Source organism: Dipteris shenzhenensis, chromosome 5 (genome assembly GCF_047967505.1).
Source record: "Dipteris shenzhenensis isolate YYH24624 ecotype China chromosome 5, Dip_SZ_1.0, whole genome shotgun sequence".
In the NCBI taxonomy this organism is placed as follows: domain Eukaryota; kingdom Viridiplantae; phylum Streptophyta; class Polypodiopsida; order Gleicheniales; family Dipteridaceae; genus Dipteris; species Dipteris shenzhenensis.
The window spans coordinates 2,426,682-2,441,128 of record NC_141600.1 but is presented as its reverse complement, the minus strand read 5'-3'; the positions used below and the strand labels follow the sequence as shown (position 1 = coordinate 2,441,128).

General features: G+C 42.1%; 1 protein-coding gene and 1 long non-coding RNA gene across 4 annotated transcripts in view; both read left to right on the top strand.

Annotated features, from left to right (window-relative positions):
- LOC147901489 (uncharacterized) overlaps positions 1-11,172 on the top strand; it is a 69,959-nt gene extending 58,787 nt beyond the window's left edge. For all 3 annotated transcript variants that reach the window (XM_087375010.1, XM_087375008.1, XM_087375009.1), the window contains 3 exons: positions 3,130-3,414; positions 3,768-3,824; positions 10,669-11,172. In XM_087375010.1, coding sequence (XP_087231136.1) covers positions 3,130-3,414; positions 3,768-3,824; positions 10,669-10,827 — 501 coding nt within the window. In that variant the 3' untranslated portion in view covers positions 10,828-11,172. The remainder of the gene's footprint in view (positions 1-3,129; positions 3,415-3,767; positions 3,825-10,668) is intronic.
- A 2,427-nt stretch (positions 11,173-13,599) lies between these two features.
- LOC147901488 (uncharacterized) lies at positions 13,600-13,981 on the top strand. The gene is made up of 2 exons (XR_015540957.1): positions 13,600-13,784; positions 13,824-13,981. It is a non-coding gene; the product is annotated as an uncharacterized LOC147901488 (long non-coding RNA).
- Positions 13,982-14,447: the final 466 nt, after the last annotated feature.

The window sequence follows — 14,447 nt, the reverse complement described above, 5'->3', positions numbered from 1 at the left end:
AGCCAGATCCAACAGCAGTCACAACCAAGAGAAACCCCCAGACAGGCTCCTCCAAATTGTACAACCGGCGAACTGAAAGGCGAATGATGGTGCAAAAAAGAAACAGAGAAAGGGTGACATATAGGAAGGGCAAGAGAAAGAGACTGAGGGGAGAAGAGATGGCAGGAAGAGGAGGGAGGATGAGGCAGGGGAGAAGCTATGGTGGGGAGAGGGTAGGAGCACAGTGAGCAGGGAGACATAGCTCCTGCAGTCTTAGCTACTCATCTGGTGCGACAACTATGGTTAAGGAGTTCTTCTTTGAGGCCCTCCTGATTCTTCACTTTGTCATTTGTAGCTTCTTGATGGCCTCTTTTGAAGAGCATGGATGAGGTGGGGCAGGAGGATGTCCTCTAAGACGAGCATCTGCTAGTCAAGATTGTCGTAGATTGTATCTGTGTATGCATTCCAAAGATTAGGGTCCTTGATAAAGGAGCTTCGTCCAAAATTATTTGGACTTACTGCTATAGAGAATGCTTGTGTCTTTCATCTCACTAAACATTGGGTCTCTCTTCTAGTCTATTACTTGACAAGGTATCCTTGGTAAGGTATCCTTGGTTGGTTCTAGAGTGCCAATGTTACCTAAGCGCTTGGAACGAGTCATCATACAAATTATTTTGAGGAACATACCCTTTGAGTTTCTTTTCGATCATGTAAGGAAAGGAATGTTGTGCTGCGATGTGGATGAATTAGTGAGGAGAAGAGCTTTGGCATCTATGAATGATTGCTCATTCTATGTGTTCTTATAAACTGGCTAGATAGCTATCGTATATGTAATATAGGGAGTGATCAATGTCATACTGGTAATATGGGAATGAAGAGGTATTTGTGTGTCCTGGATGGGTTGGGTGATTATCAAATCGAAAGATAGGTTGGAATGCTCTGCTCCTGGCATGAGGGGGCCTATTGTGAGATCAGAGATATGTGAGATGAAGGCAAGGGGTCCATTGATATAGTCAATTATGTCCCCCCTTTGAGATACACTTGTGTCCACTTCTGTGTGGGCAGCATGTGTCTCTTTGTGACCGTGACCATCTTGGTTATCCATTGTAGATGAGCAGCTCATGAGTGGTGCACACGTCCAATAAATATCTCCCATACTGTGTGACTGTGGATCTAGTATGTACATCCTTCGATATATGACTGAATTTGCCTTGTGGATCTAGTGTGGCATCCTCTTGGAGATACAAAATGGCTGCCTGCATGTCCCTGGTCCTGGCATTGAAATCCCCATGAGTAAGTCCTCTCCTTGCTGCATGTACCTCTGGATGGCGTTATAGAGTGCCAAGAAAGGTGAAACCTGTCCCCTCCCAAAGGTTGTCCTGGCATAGTCGGATGTTTGTGGGGGGAAGAGCATGCTGCAATGTGCACGTTTATGGCTGAGGGCCTCATGAGTCCGTTCCACACGTAGCGGGCATGCTCATTTGTATGACGGTGACATATGCCTGAAGGCATGAGCGGAAGAGAACTGCCACTTTGCCTGAGCCATGCACTTCTCCATGGAGGCAGGTCCCTGATCAGTATGTGGACAACCATGTGTAGCTGTGTGCTATCGGTAGCCCCCTCTTTGGGCTCTGGTGTGTCTCAGTGTAAACAACGATATCTTTGCCTTTGAAAGTCTGTTGCTTGCTGAGGACCATATGGTCCCATTCGCATTTTGAAGCTAACGGTCTGACAGGCTGTGTATGATGAGGTGGAGGTTTTATTTCCTGGATGATGATCTGCTGTCTCCTTACACAGCCCATTTACTTGGATCCTTTGCCTCCATCACCTTCGTGGTATCCTCCTTCCTATGCTCAATCCGTTAAGTGTGAAATCTTCATTGATGAAGATTGGGTCTCCTTTAGATTAGCTCTCTTCATGATGACCTCTTGTCTGGCTTTAGCATGCTTGAATTTGATGATCAATGGCTTTTCCGTTGTGTCATCCTTCCCCACTCTCGAGGCATTCTCAATCTCATTTGTTGCAACACCAAAACATGGTATGAAAGGATTCACAGGATGCGTCCAAAGGGCTGTCAGCATCCTTCTTACCCACCATCTAGAGGTTCAAGGCTTTGTTTTCCCTAGGTGTCCTCCTGGAAAGTCTCTTGGATGACTTTCAGGGTTTGTGTCCCTTGACAATTTTGTGATCAAGATTTAGCCTCCTTTCAATGCTCTTCCATCCCGGCTATCATTTTTAAAATGTCTTCTTGGATTCCTCTTGAATCTGGCCTTTAGCTCTTCTGCGCATAATTTAAGTGCTGCATTTTCAGATCTGAGGATTCCCAAAGCAGCAGAATCTGTCCCATCTGTGGCTCCATGCCGGAGCTCTTGAATCTCTAGCTCCAAAGCTGTGATACATGAGGCTTGTTCATCCATTGATTTTCTCAAAGCATCATTTTTCTTTTGAAAGGCTGTTCAACCTGTCCATACAGAGGAGATGCATTCTACATTTTAGTAATGAAAACTTGTGTATTGTCCACCTTTAGTATGGAAGGCCTTTGAGGGCTATCCATGGCTTTTTTTGTGCCTTCCCGCTTGGCACTTTGTAGCATCCTGCAGATGGAGAAGAAGAAACCCTGCCAAATGCCCCAGGTGGAAATCTGTTGACCTTGAGGAGACAAAGATCAGCGTCGAAGTAGTGATGAAAATTTGTCCATACAGGCTGTACAGATGGGTGTTGTGGGCAGGGGGGCGAAGAAGCTAGGAGAGGAGTAAGAGGGGCAGGGAAATGTGAGGTAAGGGAAAGAGGCTGAGAGTGGAGGTGGAGGCAGAGGGGAAGGAAGCGGAAAGGGTCATGGGAACTTGCTGACGGAGAGGCTGAGGGGGCATCGGGATGGAGGGTGGGGGGCGGTGATGGGGATGGGGATGGGGATGGGAATGGGGACAAGAAGGAGCAGGGGGTCAGGGAGCTGAAGGGAGTAGGAGGAAGCAGCAGCCCGATTCCATTTTAGTTTTTAGCTCCTTCGGCTTTCTCTGGCTGTTCTTTGTTAGTATATTCTATTCTTCTTTTTAAGTTGTTTTTCCTTTTGTACAGAACATGCCCCTTGAATCCATTGCACGGGCTTCAGGTCTGCCATTCTAATGATTGAATGACTGTCATTTTTTCCAGGAAGCTTGTGTAAATGTTCCGAAATCTTCACCGTCATCACCGTCTGCTCTTGTGCTCAATGTGGAGCCACTTTCTGTTCTACCTGCTTTGGACCCTTCAGATGCCAATGTAGAGATTGTACCAACTCCAAAAGGTGGAATGAGAAGAAAGCATCACCGTCCTTGGACACTCCGGGAAGTGATGAAGCTTGTAGAGGGCGTAGCTGAATGTGGTGTAGGAAAATGGGCAGAGATCAAGAAGCTTGCATTTTCAAACAGTGTTTATCGCACCTCAGTGGATTTAAAGGTCTCTTTCTTCTCTCTATTGTAACCATCAAACCAGCATATGTAGGATTTTATTTGTAGAGAATGTGTCTCCTGAAAGCAAGGCAGTTGAGTCATACCTGCAGCTAGATGCGTCTATGATGCAATTACTAGGGAGGGAAACAAGCTTATTCAAGCTCAGCAGGAAATGTGGCTGTGAAGGGGATTGTTTTCCTTCTAATAAGTACTTCTAAATGAGTGACACATGCAGGCAGAACACAGTATATTTTATGTTGCATTTACTGAACTTGCAACTTGGCTGAAGAGACATGTATGTGAAGATCATCTTGTAGTCAATTACGTTTGATTAACTGTGCTGTGACCTTATATGTATAGGATAAATGGCGGAATCTTCTCAGAGCTAGCGACACACATTTACAGGCAATTCGACAGGTACATAATACTCTGTTTGGCTAGGCATTGGGAGATGTAACATTTCCAATTGCATATTCCAAGTTTGCAAATGCGTGAAAGTTCTTTTCCGGCTTCCTTCTACATGAAAGAACTTGAAAATGAAACAGATGCTGTATCTATTCCTTGGGCATGACTCATGTAAGATGCAGGCTGCAAGTAAGGAAAATATGGAGCAACGTGAACTTGATACTCACATCAAGAAAGTGTAGCATTTATAGAAAACACGTGCAGCATTGTCCATAAGAACTTCTTTAGCTATTGGAACATCTGACTTTAAAGCAGCATAGGCATACCATCTCTGATGCCACATCAGATTTTAATAAAACAAGAGGCATCCAAGCTAATTGTCACACACACTTGCAATGTTGTCCAATCACAACTCTAGAATGTAAACCTAGTATCTAACTATCCAATGCTTGTAATGCTATAATCTAGACTTTACAGACTGGTCAGTGCTACTAGCTGTCCGAACCTTGCCTAAGACCCTCTCATAAATTGCCACGACCGCCCAAATGATCCATGAGTGTACCCTTGATCGTGCATTTGATGAGGTGCACTCTCAGCACTGTGTCATAAGCCTTGTGGAAATCCATAAAGCAGCAATAAACCCTCTATCTCCACAAAACAATAATACAGGGAACCACTTGGTTTGGCTTGCGAAAACACATTAGCTTGAAATAAACAAGCTTCTTTTTTACAGGAGGGAGGGGGCTCCTAATCTCCCATGCAATTAAAATTTTAGAAATAACTTTGGAAAACAGTACGAGGCAGTTGTGTAAGATAATTAAACAGCATTCATCACCGAGGATAGCCTGACCAAGAGTGACAAGGAGGCAGTGATGGACATCTCACATGAGGTAGTAGATGCTATGTCATGACTTGTGAATAGTTGCCAAAGCTACATAGTGCAGTCTCTATATAACCTAGTTGGGATGAACGGAGATGAGGAGCACTATTGGGGTCAAACAAGGTTGTCCACTATGACAATGGTCATCGGGACTCACAGCAAACAAGTAGATGCCACATTTGGAGAGGATCCTCTGGAAATAGTCAACTCGTATAAATATTTAGGATTGGATTTCACTGACAATTACAAATGGAATGCATGTGTGGAAAGAAGGATTGTGGGAGGTTTGAAAGCTCTATATAGCTTCTTAAAAAAATGAACTAGAAATTTTCCATATACCATGCTTGTACAGACAATCATTCTCTACGGGCGTCCCGCTTGGGCACCCGGGTTGTCTAGGACATATTGGGAAAGAATAGAAACTATACATAAATGTTTCTTGATAGGGGAGTTAGGGGTTAAGACACAGACACCCTATCCCATCCTACAGGCTGAAACAGGGATGCTACCTCTGGAAGGGGAAGCATTGTGTCAATTCATGGCTTACCTCAATAGAGTAGAGAAGATGGAAGCCAGTAGGATACCACACAAGGCGATGGAAGCTACACAGAGTCACAAACAATGGGTTGGCACAGAGGAGATGAAGTGGATGGAATGATGGGGTATAATAGTCACTGATATACACGAAGATGCATGTGAGATAAGGGAGATTGTGACTCAGAAAATGCTACACAAACTCTTGCAAAACCGGGGAACAAAAATGCAGTTCTATAAGCAGGAAATTAGCTCAATGCACAGTTATGGGATGCAGAAATACCTCGGGGAAGACATTTCAACATATAAAAGGCATCTAAATCAGAACTAGTTCAAATGATATCGAGATAGAGAGGGGTAGATGGGCTAGACTCATGATCCCCAGAGAGGAAAGAATCTGCAAAATCTGCCCCACAGGGAGGTGGACAATGAACAGCATGTACTCCTGAGATGTAGAGCCTACACACACATCAAAGAAGGCTATAGGGACAGTAGAGATTTAAAAAGTCTGCTGGAGCAGCCAACCAAAAAGCAGGAAGCTACTTGAAGGAAATTTTGGAACATCGCGACAAATTACTGGTCTAGCACACAAGCTAGCCCAACAAGTACTCCATACATGATAAGTTTGTAATATTTTGTCTTACTGGATGTAAGGGATCACTATTAGTTGATAGTGATCGCCAATCCCATAGATCCTCAACGGGGACTTTAATACTCTCTCTCTCTCTCTCTCTCTCTCTCTCTCTCTCTCTCTCTCTCTATATATATATATATATATATATATATCTGTCTGTCTGTCTGTCTGTCTATTTATCTATGCATGCGACATGCAAGAGGCTGATTATGAGATCCATGGATGCCATCACCATCTACTTAGGAGCGGATTCGGACCACTCAGAGATTTATTGGCCCATCCTTATTAGCGACGTGTGGGACTTTCCTCCTCGAGGCCCAACAACATAAAGATTGACTCCTTCCAATATAGAGATGAGACCAGGAACGCTCGTCAGACGTCAATGAGAGAATAATCATAAAATTCTTCTCTAGCGACTTGTGCCAGAGGTAGGAGGGGACACGAGTAGTTGGGACCCAGAGAGCACAACACGATAGAATCGCCTCCGATTTTACCTTACATGAGGACCACATACATCTCCTCTTTATAATTTGACTTGGGGAGACACATCATTGAGTAGCGCTCGTTAGACAATGAGCTACCTCCGAGAGACTACCGAGTAGGAGGGACCTAAACAGGTTGATTAAGCTGAGGGCCAGCAGCACTCTATCATTGATTTCATTCCTCCACGGCATCATCTAACTATAGCTAGAGCCACTATCGGCTGAGATGATGTCTTCTATCCTTAGTTGATTGATGGAGTTGGTCCCACAAATAGCATACATAGGTCCATCACTCAAATTGTCAGCTAATCGGACAGCCCGCTAACGGGGATCTCCCTTCTCTTCCTTTATTTCCTTCTTGGTGTTTTTTTTGCTCTCATACAAAGAAGCATTTGTCTACTCTCACATAGCAACAATGTGATGTATTTCTCTGTTGGTATATTCATCTCAGACATCAGCACGTGTGGATGTCCGTTTTAGTAGACCCACTAGTTAGCTTTTATTTCAGTGGTTTTTCATGAGTCTCATGGACAGAGGACGTTAATAAAATTTCTTTCTTTCTTTCTTTCTCACAGTATCTGGCCTTGTTGATTGTAGTATTTTTCTTTTTGAGGCTTCTTCCAAACTTCTCCATAAACTTGTATAATAAGACCCCAGTGTAGATGGCTACGGTTATTTGAAACTTGGTCTTAGAGCTCTTGTGGGAGCAACATCTTGGCAAAATTTTCAGCTCATCTACAAGAGCTTATGGTTGATTGTGTCCACCTGCCGCATCCATTTAAGAACTAATAGTGTAAAGCATGCTTGCATGTGTGTCAATGTCTTGAGATGCTTCAGTAATGCCAATCATAGATGCTTTATAGATAGCCAATAGTTCGGGTATCTTCTGACAATTATATCGAGGACGTATGCTTTCTTAATAAGCCCCAATACCCTTTTCAACTTTTCCACATCCTCAATCAAGAGTTCCAAGCGGTGTGTTGCGGTGGGTCCAAGTAAAAGATGAAGCCCCGCAGACGACTGGATGGATTGCAAATTATGATTTGCAACGCATTGAGAACCCCATAAGGAAGATGGCTTGCTTGATACAATGGTAGATGTTATTCCCATGTTACACCATGCTAAAAAGTGGTGCCTCCTTTGGAACAAGACACAAAAATATCAATCATGTGCTTTATCTTATTCTAGTCATCTGAGAGCATTTGGCATTTGTAACTACTTAAGCTTGGTGTTATGGACTCCAAGGAAGTATGTGTAAGATCCACCTCCTCTTGTGATTCCCTTGTATGCAATGTGGATCCTTCACTAGGGACGGACTTTACCCCGCATATCTATTGAGGTGTTTTTGAGACATACAAAGCCAAATCACATGTTTACAAGTCTAAAGATGTTAGCACTTAGCCTTGGTATGGCCTTGTAGGCCAGTTAGGATCAGTCAACCCTCAGGTTGACTTCATTGGTCAACACTTGTGGTTGACTTTGGGACCTATATTGGCCACCACTTATACTTTCTCAGTATCCCTTCACAAGTACTCTCGTTTCCTCAGCTGCTTGTTTGCTCCCTTGCATTCCATCTCCATTCCATTGCTCCCCTAGCAACAAGTGCCCCAAGAGGTCATCTCGAAATTTGGTCGCATTTGTGGAGCAATTGCCGACCACAAAAGATAACTTATTTCTTTTGGATGGTCACCCATAAGGTCTTCCCATCAGTCCTCGAATGGAGCAGATTCATATTGATGGGAGATGCCACTCTGCCTATACAGTGATTGTGAGACGTTCTTGCACTGTCTATGGAGTTGCCCTGCAACACACAGGATTTGGCAAGGAGCATCCGGATAGTGGCCAAGACGTATGGAAGGTCCCATTCCTCACTCCATAGTACACTGAAATGTGTGTTCTCATGTGATCCCTTATATAATAGGCCATTAACTCTTATTGACTTGCCTATGTAAAGCCTTCTTATGTATGCTCCCATTTCTCACCTATCATCTACTATGGAAGTCCAATTTGCATTTGGTGGAAATTGTAGTGGCAATATAGAGGTGGCATGGGAGTGTCAAAAGGAGATCTGAACATTTCTCTATTGATCACCCCTTGGATTTGTTAGATTATGAGTAGTGCGGTGTGGACACACCCTCGGGTCTTTCACCTAGGGTTAGGATTAGAGTTAGCTTTCTTTGTAGAGGATATATTCCTCATTTTGGTCTTTCTTGTAACGCAACTCTTGCATTTTCAATACATCTCCACATTTTGGTGTTCTCCTTTGACTCCCATTCCCAACATCTAGTATCACAAGACTCCTCTACTAGCTCAAGATAGTCTTGCCTCAGGAGAAGTTTCTCCAGGAAAGGATCTACCTTTCAAGGATAAATGCTTAATGGCTGAAGACGGGAGCCAGCCTGATGTGCGATGGAGTGAGGGTGGGAGTGGCTTCTGGTTGTTGATACAATCATCCGTCCACCTCCATCCATCATAATTTGTGAGCTCCATGGCCTCTTTTTGCATGCTAAGATCGATACACTATCACTCTATTCATCGCATCGCATTGCACTAGTCTCCTTGTGGGACGCCACCGTCTATTTTCTCCTCGTGACGTGTGCGTCGCTGTCTCAATATTGTGCAAAGAGCTATTTTGTCCTCGCGACCCGTGCGCAATCACCTCAGTATTGTGTGAGATTTTCTTTGGTGCCTCCATTTGTCCTTGTGGCCTGCAATCGTCTCAGTATTGTGTGCATCCTGCCTCGTCTCTGTACAATAGCCTGTTCGTATAAACACTCCAGCAGCCCTTAGCCCATTTGTTACATGTGGTTGTTGTCTGCTTTAGTATTTGCTGGCAGATTCAATCGATAAATTGGGGCATTTGCAGTATTATGGCTTGTTAGCATTGTAGATTTTGGGGCTTCTGCAGATTTCGAACAGATCTGCAAATTGTGTGAAGTTTGAAGTTTTTGTTAATTCCAGGTATGTTTGTCTGTCAAATTTGGGGGTTTTACCTCAAATCTGCTTTTTGCAAACAAACAAGTTGACATTTGAAAATCGGTCATGGTGGCTCCAGAACTCACCTTATCCACTGGTTCTTCCTCCTCTTCCTCTGTCGGGGCTTCAACACTCTCCTGACTGTCATGCTCTTAAAACATGCCGTCCCTGCTAATCACAATCTTCTTGGTGGCTGTACCCCTTCGACTTCACACTGTATCCAATGAAGATGATCTCACTTTACATCAAGTATTGTTCTTTCATCTAGAACATGCACGTAGCATTTAGAACGAAAAACTTTTAAATGCTTGACAGATGACTGGTTACCTGAGTATGCTTCATGTGGAGTCTTTCACTTTATTGTCTTTGTCAAGCTCCTAGTGAGGAAGTACGATGCAGTATGAACTGGGTTTGCCCAAAATTTTTGCTCTTAGCTGTACTTTATACACAACATAAATGGACTTTAACCTGCCAATGCATGATTAGCACTGTCATAGGTAAGTTCTAAATCTGGGAAGTATCATTTGTCTGCTTCTTGTGCTTTTGGTTGACCCTTTCTGTTTGAGCATCCGGTGTGCGGGCGTGCGCAGATAATATTTTTATACAAAGGATGAGAGGTAATCCTCCAAACGTGACTGAGCTGGGCCATAGCTTGATTTCAGTGGCCTATATAACTTGCTCAATTCCTTACCAACCAGTCTCTTTGTCATGAGTTTTTCATCTTTTTGGTGGTTCGAATAAAAGGGACATCTATCCACAGCCAGCCAGATAACCATGGTATGGGAAGCTTTTTCTATTAAAGGAGCAAAGCCTGAATGCTGTGTCTCCCTTCTTTATGTAAAGCTTCCCATAGCATCCTAAACTTACTGTGCAAAGGAGACTATTTACAGTGAGTGCCAGAAATTGAAATGATGGATTTTTGGTGATTGACAGACCTTGGCTACATGTGGATATAGGGATGTGTTTGAACTAAGGTGGAAAGTATGCTAACAAGTTAGTATAGTGATACTAATAGATAATAGAATAGATGTTTGTATTTATGTAATTTCGAGACAGCAATTTTTTGTCTTAGGTGCGTAAACTTGTATATCAAATGTTTTCATGTTTGGGAAGACCAGAGATGCAAATGCCATCTTTGGATAAAGTGATGCATCTTTTCCTAAAGAGAGGCCTTTTTCATTTCCGTTTTCTGGATGAACTATTTTGTCAGATGGCCATCATTTTGACCGGCCACATCTATGAGCAGCACATATTTTCTTTTTCTGATGCACGTTTGACTGGCCAGGCTTGTTCTGAGCCAAATTACATTGTTCCTTTCTTCTCTCTGATAAATCTCGTGGGCTTGAGCAGGGTGAGCATAGGCGAAAGCATGCATCTGCTCCTATCCCGGGTCCCATCCTAGTGCGAGTTCGGGAGTTAGCAGCAGAACAAGCTCAACCTCTGTCTTTAAATTTCGACAGTGGGATTAGCAGAAGTGGGCGCACTGTACATAAAAGGCATTTCAGTTAGGCTACCTGTGATCATTATGTGTCATGTGAATGATAATTTGACTATTTAATATTAGTGTCCCTTTTGAAGCATGTATTCTAGAATTAACTTTGGAAGGTGGAATTTCTTAATCCTATGTATATCGAAAAAGTCTCCTTTGTAAATTACTATAGCAGTGGGACTCCAGGATTCTGATACACGTAAGGGGTTGGCAGCAGCCTTGTAATCCTATACAGAATAACGGTTTGTAAAATTGAAGAAGCATGGCCAATGAGGAAAGTCCAATTCCTCTGTGCGCCTTTTTCTATGGGAGGATCTTATTAATGTTTGTGATGTTGCTTCCATGTTCTTCTAAAAGGACTTTCTTTGTTGTAAAAAGAGATGGACATAAGTTGTTTGACTAATATGTGTCCCTATAGCCATCAGCTCTGCAAGCTTGGAAAGGTGAAAGAAGGAAAAGTGAAAGATAATGTAGCAGTTAGAAGATTAAAAACATGTTAATTGACACTCTTGTTGTAATTGCTATTGCCAAAGCTCAATGGATTATTCAAAGAAACCGTACACAAGCAGTTTGTTTTCCTTGACTAGATCAAAGGTTTGAAATTTTAGTGCACCAAGGAATTAAAGCCACACAATCATGACTAAGGAGTTAAAGAACCCCCTTAAGTATGCTATATTTTGGAATTAAATGTGTGTATGTGTTTTAGTATTTCACCAAAAAAACAATGTGTGTTTAGCCTAGACATTCACTCTTGTGACTAAGTATGCTTTGGCACCTGATATTACAAGGAGGCAAACATGAGGAGGGAAACGTCACTCCAACTCTTCAACTTAACACTTCTTAGAAATGTACAAAGTTTTCTTATTAATAACGCAACTATATCAAAAGCTACATCAAGTATGGGTAAATAAGGGGAAAACTTGATAAAATAAAAAAGAACAAAAGAACAAAAGTTGGTCTCTTTAGCAATGTTCTTGAAATACACTCCAATGTCAAGGACTATTGCGTGCATCCCTCCAAGCACAAAGTTATGTTAGGACAAGACTTCATAGCTTGGGATACGTGTCATGGACCCTAGTAGTACACCAAGAGACTCGGATCAAAGTAAAAAAGCAAGAAAATAGCATGTTTGGAAAAATCCAACAACCATGAGTTGTGCTAAATCATCTTTTGGTGTATGTGTAAAATACAGTCTTGAATAACTTGTATACATGTGAAGCATGGCACCTATAAGGTGGATGTTAACTTTGTTATTGTAAAAAATCACATTCTTGCAAAATATTCATAGGTTAGTATTGTGTCTAAGTTTCCAATATTCCATAAGGTGGACTATATGTAAGCATCAAGTTGCACATATGTTTAGAATTATAGAGTTAGATTTAAGTTTTAGTTTAAAAAGGCCGCTTTCATTCAAATTGTTGCATAGATAACCAACTATTTTTATCATATGCTAATAAAATAGAATGCTGATTGCCACACAATACAATAGGCCATATGACACGTTATAGTAAGCACACAAGAGTCAAACATCGAGAGGGGAACGGAGGACCTCCACTATAGACAATCCTTCACGTAGGAGTTCGGGTGAATTAGAGGGTTCTATTTGTCAAGCGTGGCACAAATAACTTGAAAAAGCTTACAGCATGTTTGTGGAAAGAAATGTGTACAAAGATTAACTTCTTACCTAGCCGAAATAGTTACATGAGGCCATGTGGTATCTCATGAAATAAACAAGGCACACACCAATTAGACATTGACAGACTTAGACGAAGATTGTGGAGCATACTTACTTGTAATTGCAAGGCCCAAGCCTCGAATTTCATTGTTTTATCAAGACAAGATTAATCAAGAAATGGAACAAGCGAGGAAAATTGAGATCAAATGAAGCTTAAAATGCATGCATATGAATCAGGGAACCATTGAGGGTCCTTAATCACTTCAGAAAAAAAGAGATCAAAGGACTAACGTGTGACGTCTTATCAACTAGGCCCAGGTATAACATTATCCTTATAAATGTACTAACACACGAAGGATAGCATCAACTAATCAGTATATTGTTGTAGACCAGGGCTTATAAGAAACATAGAGCAGATAATCACTGTGTACCAACATACTACTACCAATAGTAATGACAAATTGAGGTTTGATTATGAATCTTCAAGCTTTTTGTAAGAAAGATGAGAAAAATCTTTAAGCAGCTTCTCCAATTATAGTTGGTCATAATTATCATCTTCAAATTGTACTGATTGTACGTCCACCCAACAAGAGAACAACCGTGAACACATCTACCGCAAATAATTACTCAAGCTAACCCAGTATCAAATAGCTTAAGCTAACCCGATATCAAATAATTCAGTACATGCAAAGTCCAAACGTAAGCTCTAAGAAGAAAGAGCATCAAACATCAAGGAACTTTGATGCAAATGTCTCCATCATGCACATGAATAGTTAATAGGCAGTGGAAGGGAGGGGAGAGCAGGCAAAAGGGGGAGGGAGAGTAGGCAAAGCATGCAACAAGGACAATAGTGGAGGGATTTGTACATCTAGGTGACTTGTAAATCTGCATCCACATAGATTGGTTGCTATAGATCATGGATAGGATTTGCATTGGGTGATGGAGGCTTGGGAGCCTATAAGATAGGTGGTACCTTTTGAACATAGTGTGGATCACAAGGAACCTTGTATTGTGAGGTTTATGCCTCATGGAGAGTCTTTATGCTTTGGCTTTTGATCTTGTGGTTCTCCATTGTTCTCTTTATATGTCATCCCATGTTGTGGCTGTAGCTCTCTTTCCAATTCCACCTTACTTTAGATGTCTTTTCGCCCTAAGGAGAAAAGGAGTTGTTGCAATCGACTACAGCCTTATTTTGGCTGTTGATTTTTAGCAACGACTCAAGTGTTGTCCTTCTCGTGAAGTTTTTTGGCCGATAGTCATGTTTAATAGCTCAAGGGGTCTTCGTGATGTCTGCAGCAGCGGGTGCCTCACAGGATTCTAACGTTGATTTAAGGTGATAAGGTTGCTTTGAGGCTGTTCTCTTGGCTTTTTTTGTCGCTGGTTGGGGGTCTATCTCTGCTGTAGTTTTGTGTCCATTGTACACGTTACATCTTGTCAAAAAGTGTTATCACGTCAATGAATATGCTATTTATGCTGCTGTCATAATATTTTTCAGAGTATCTTGTTGCAGTAACTTCGTATACCCTCTTATGCTAAGTTCTGGGAGACTATTTCTGAGCGGCGACCTCTATTTTGTATGCATTCCTCTTCTATTCCAACTGGTCCTTCCATGTCTGCTGTGAGGATGGCTTCAGTTTGTTTCTCCAATATTGCCCTGTGGATTGTTTTGTGGGCGATGTGTGAGGTTTGCACAGATGCTTTTGTGGAGGTTTCGATGATTGTAATTTCAATTTGCAGCCATGTATGCTGCTAGTGTAGAGGGCCAAGAAATCAACTACTCAGAGGTGAAGGCTACGGCTACTCATCGCTTATAATCAATTGTAGCGACTCCTTGTCAGTGGTAATCTGTGTCGACTTAGAATCCACTCCAGAGACTTTGTTTCCGTGTTTCAATCTTTTATAAGTCTCTGGCTACCACTAGCGAGATTCCTCCAAGCAACCGGTCATCTCTGTGTTTTTCCGTGA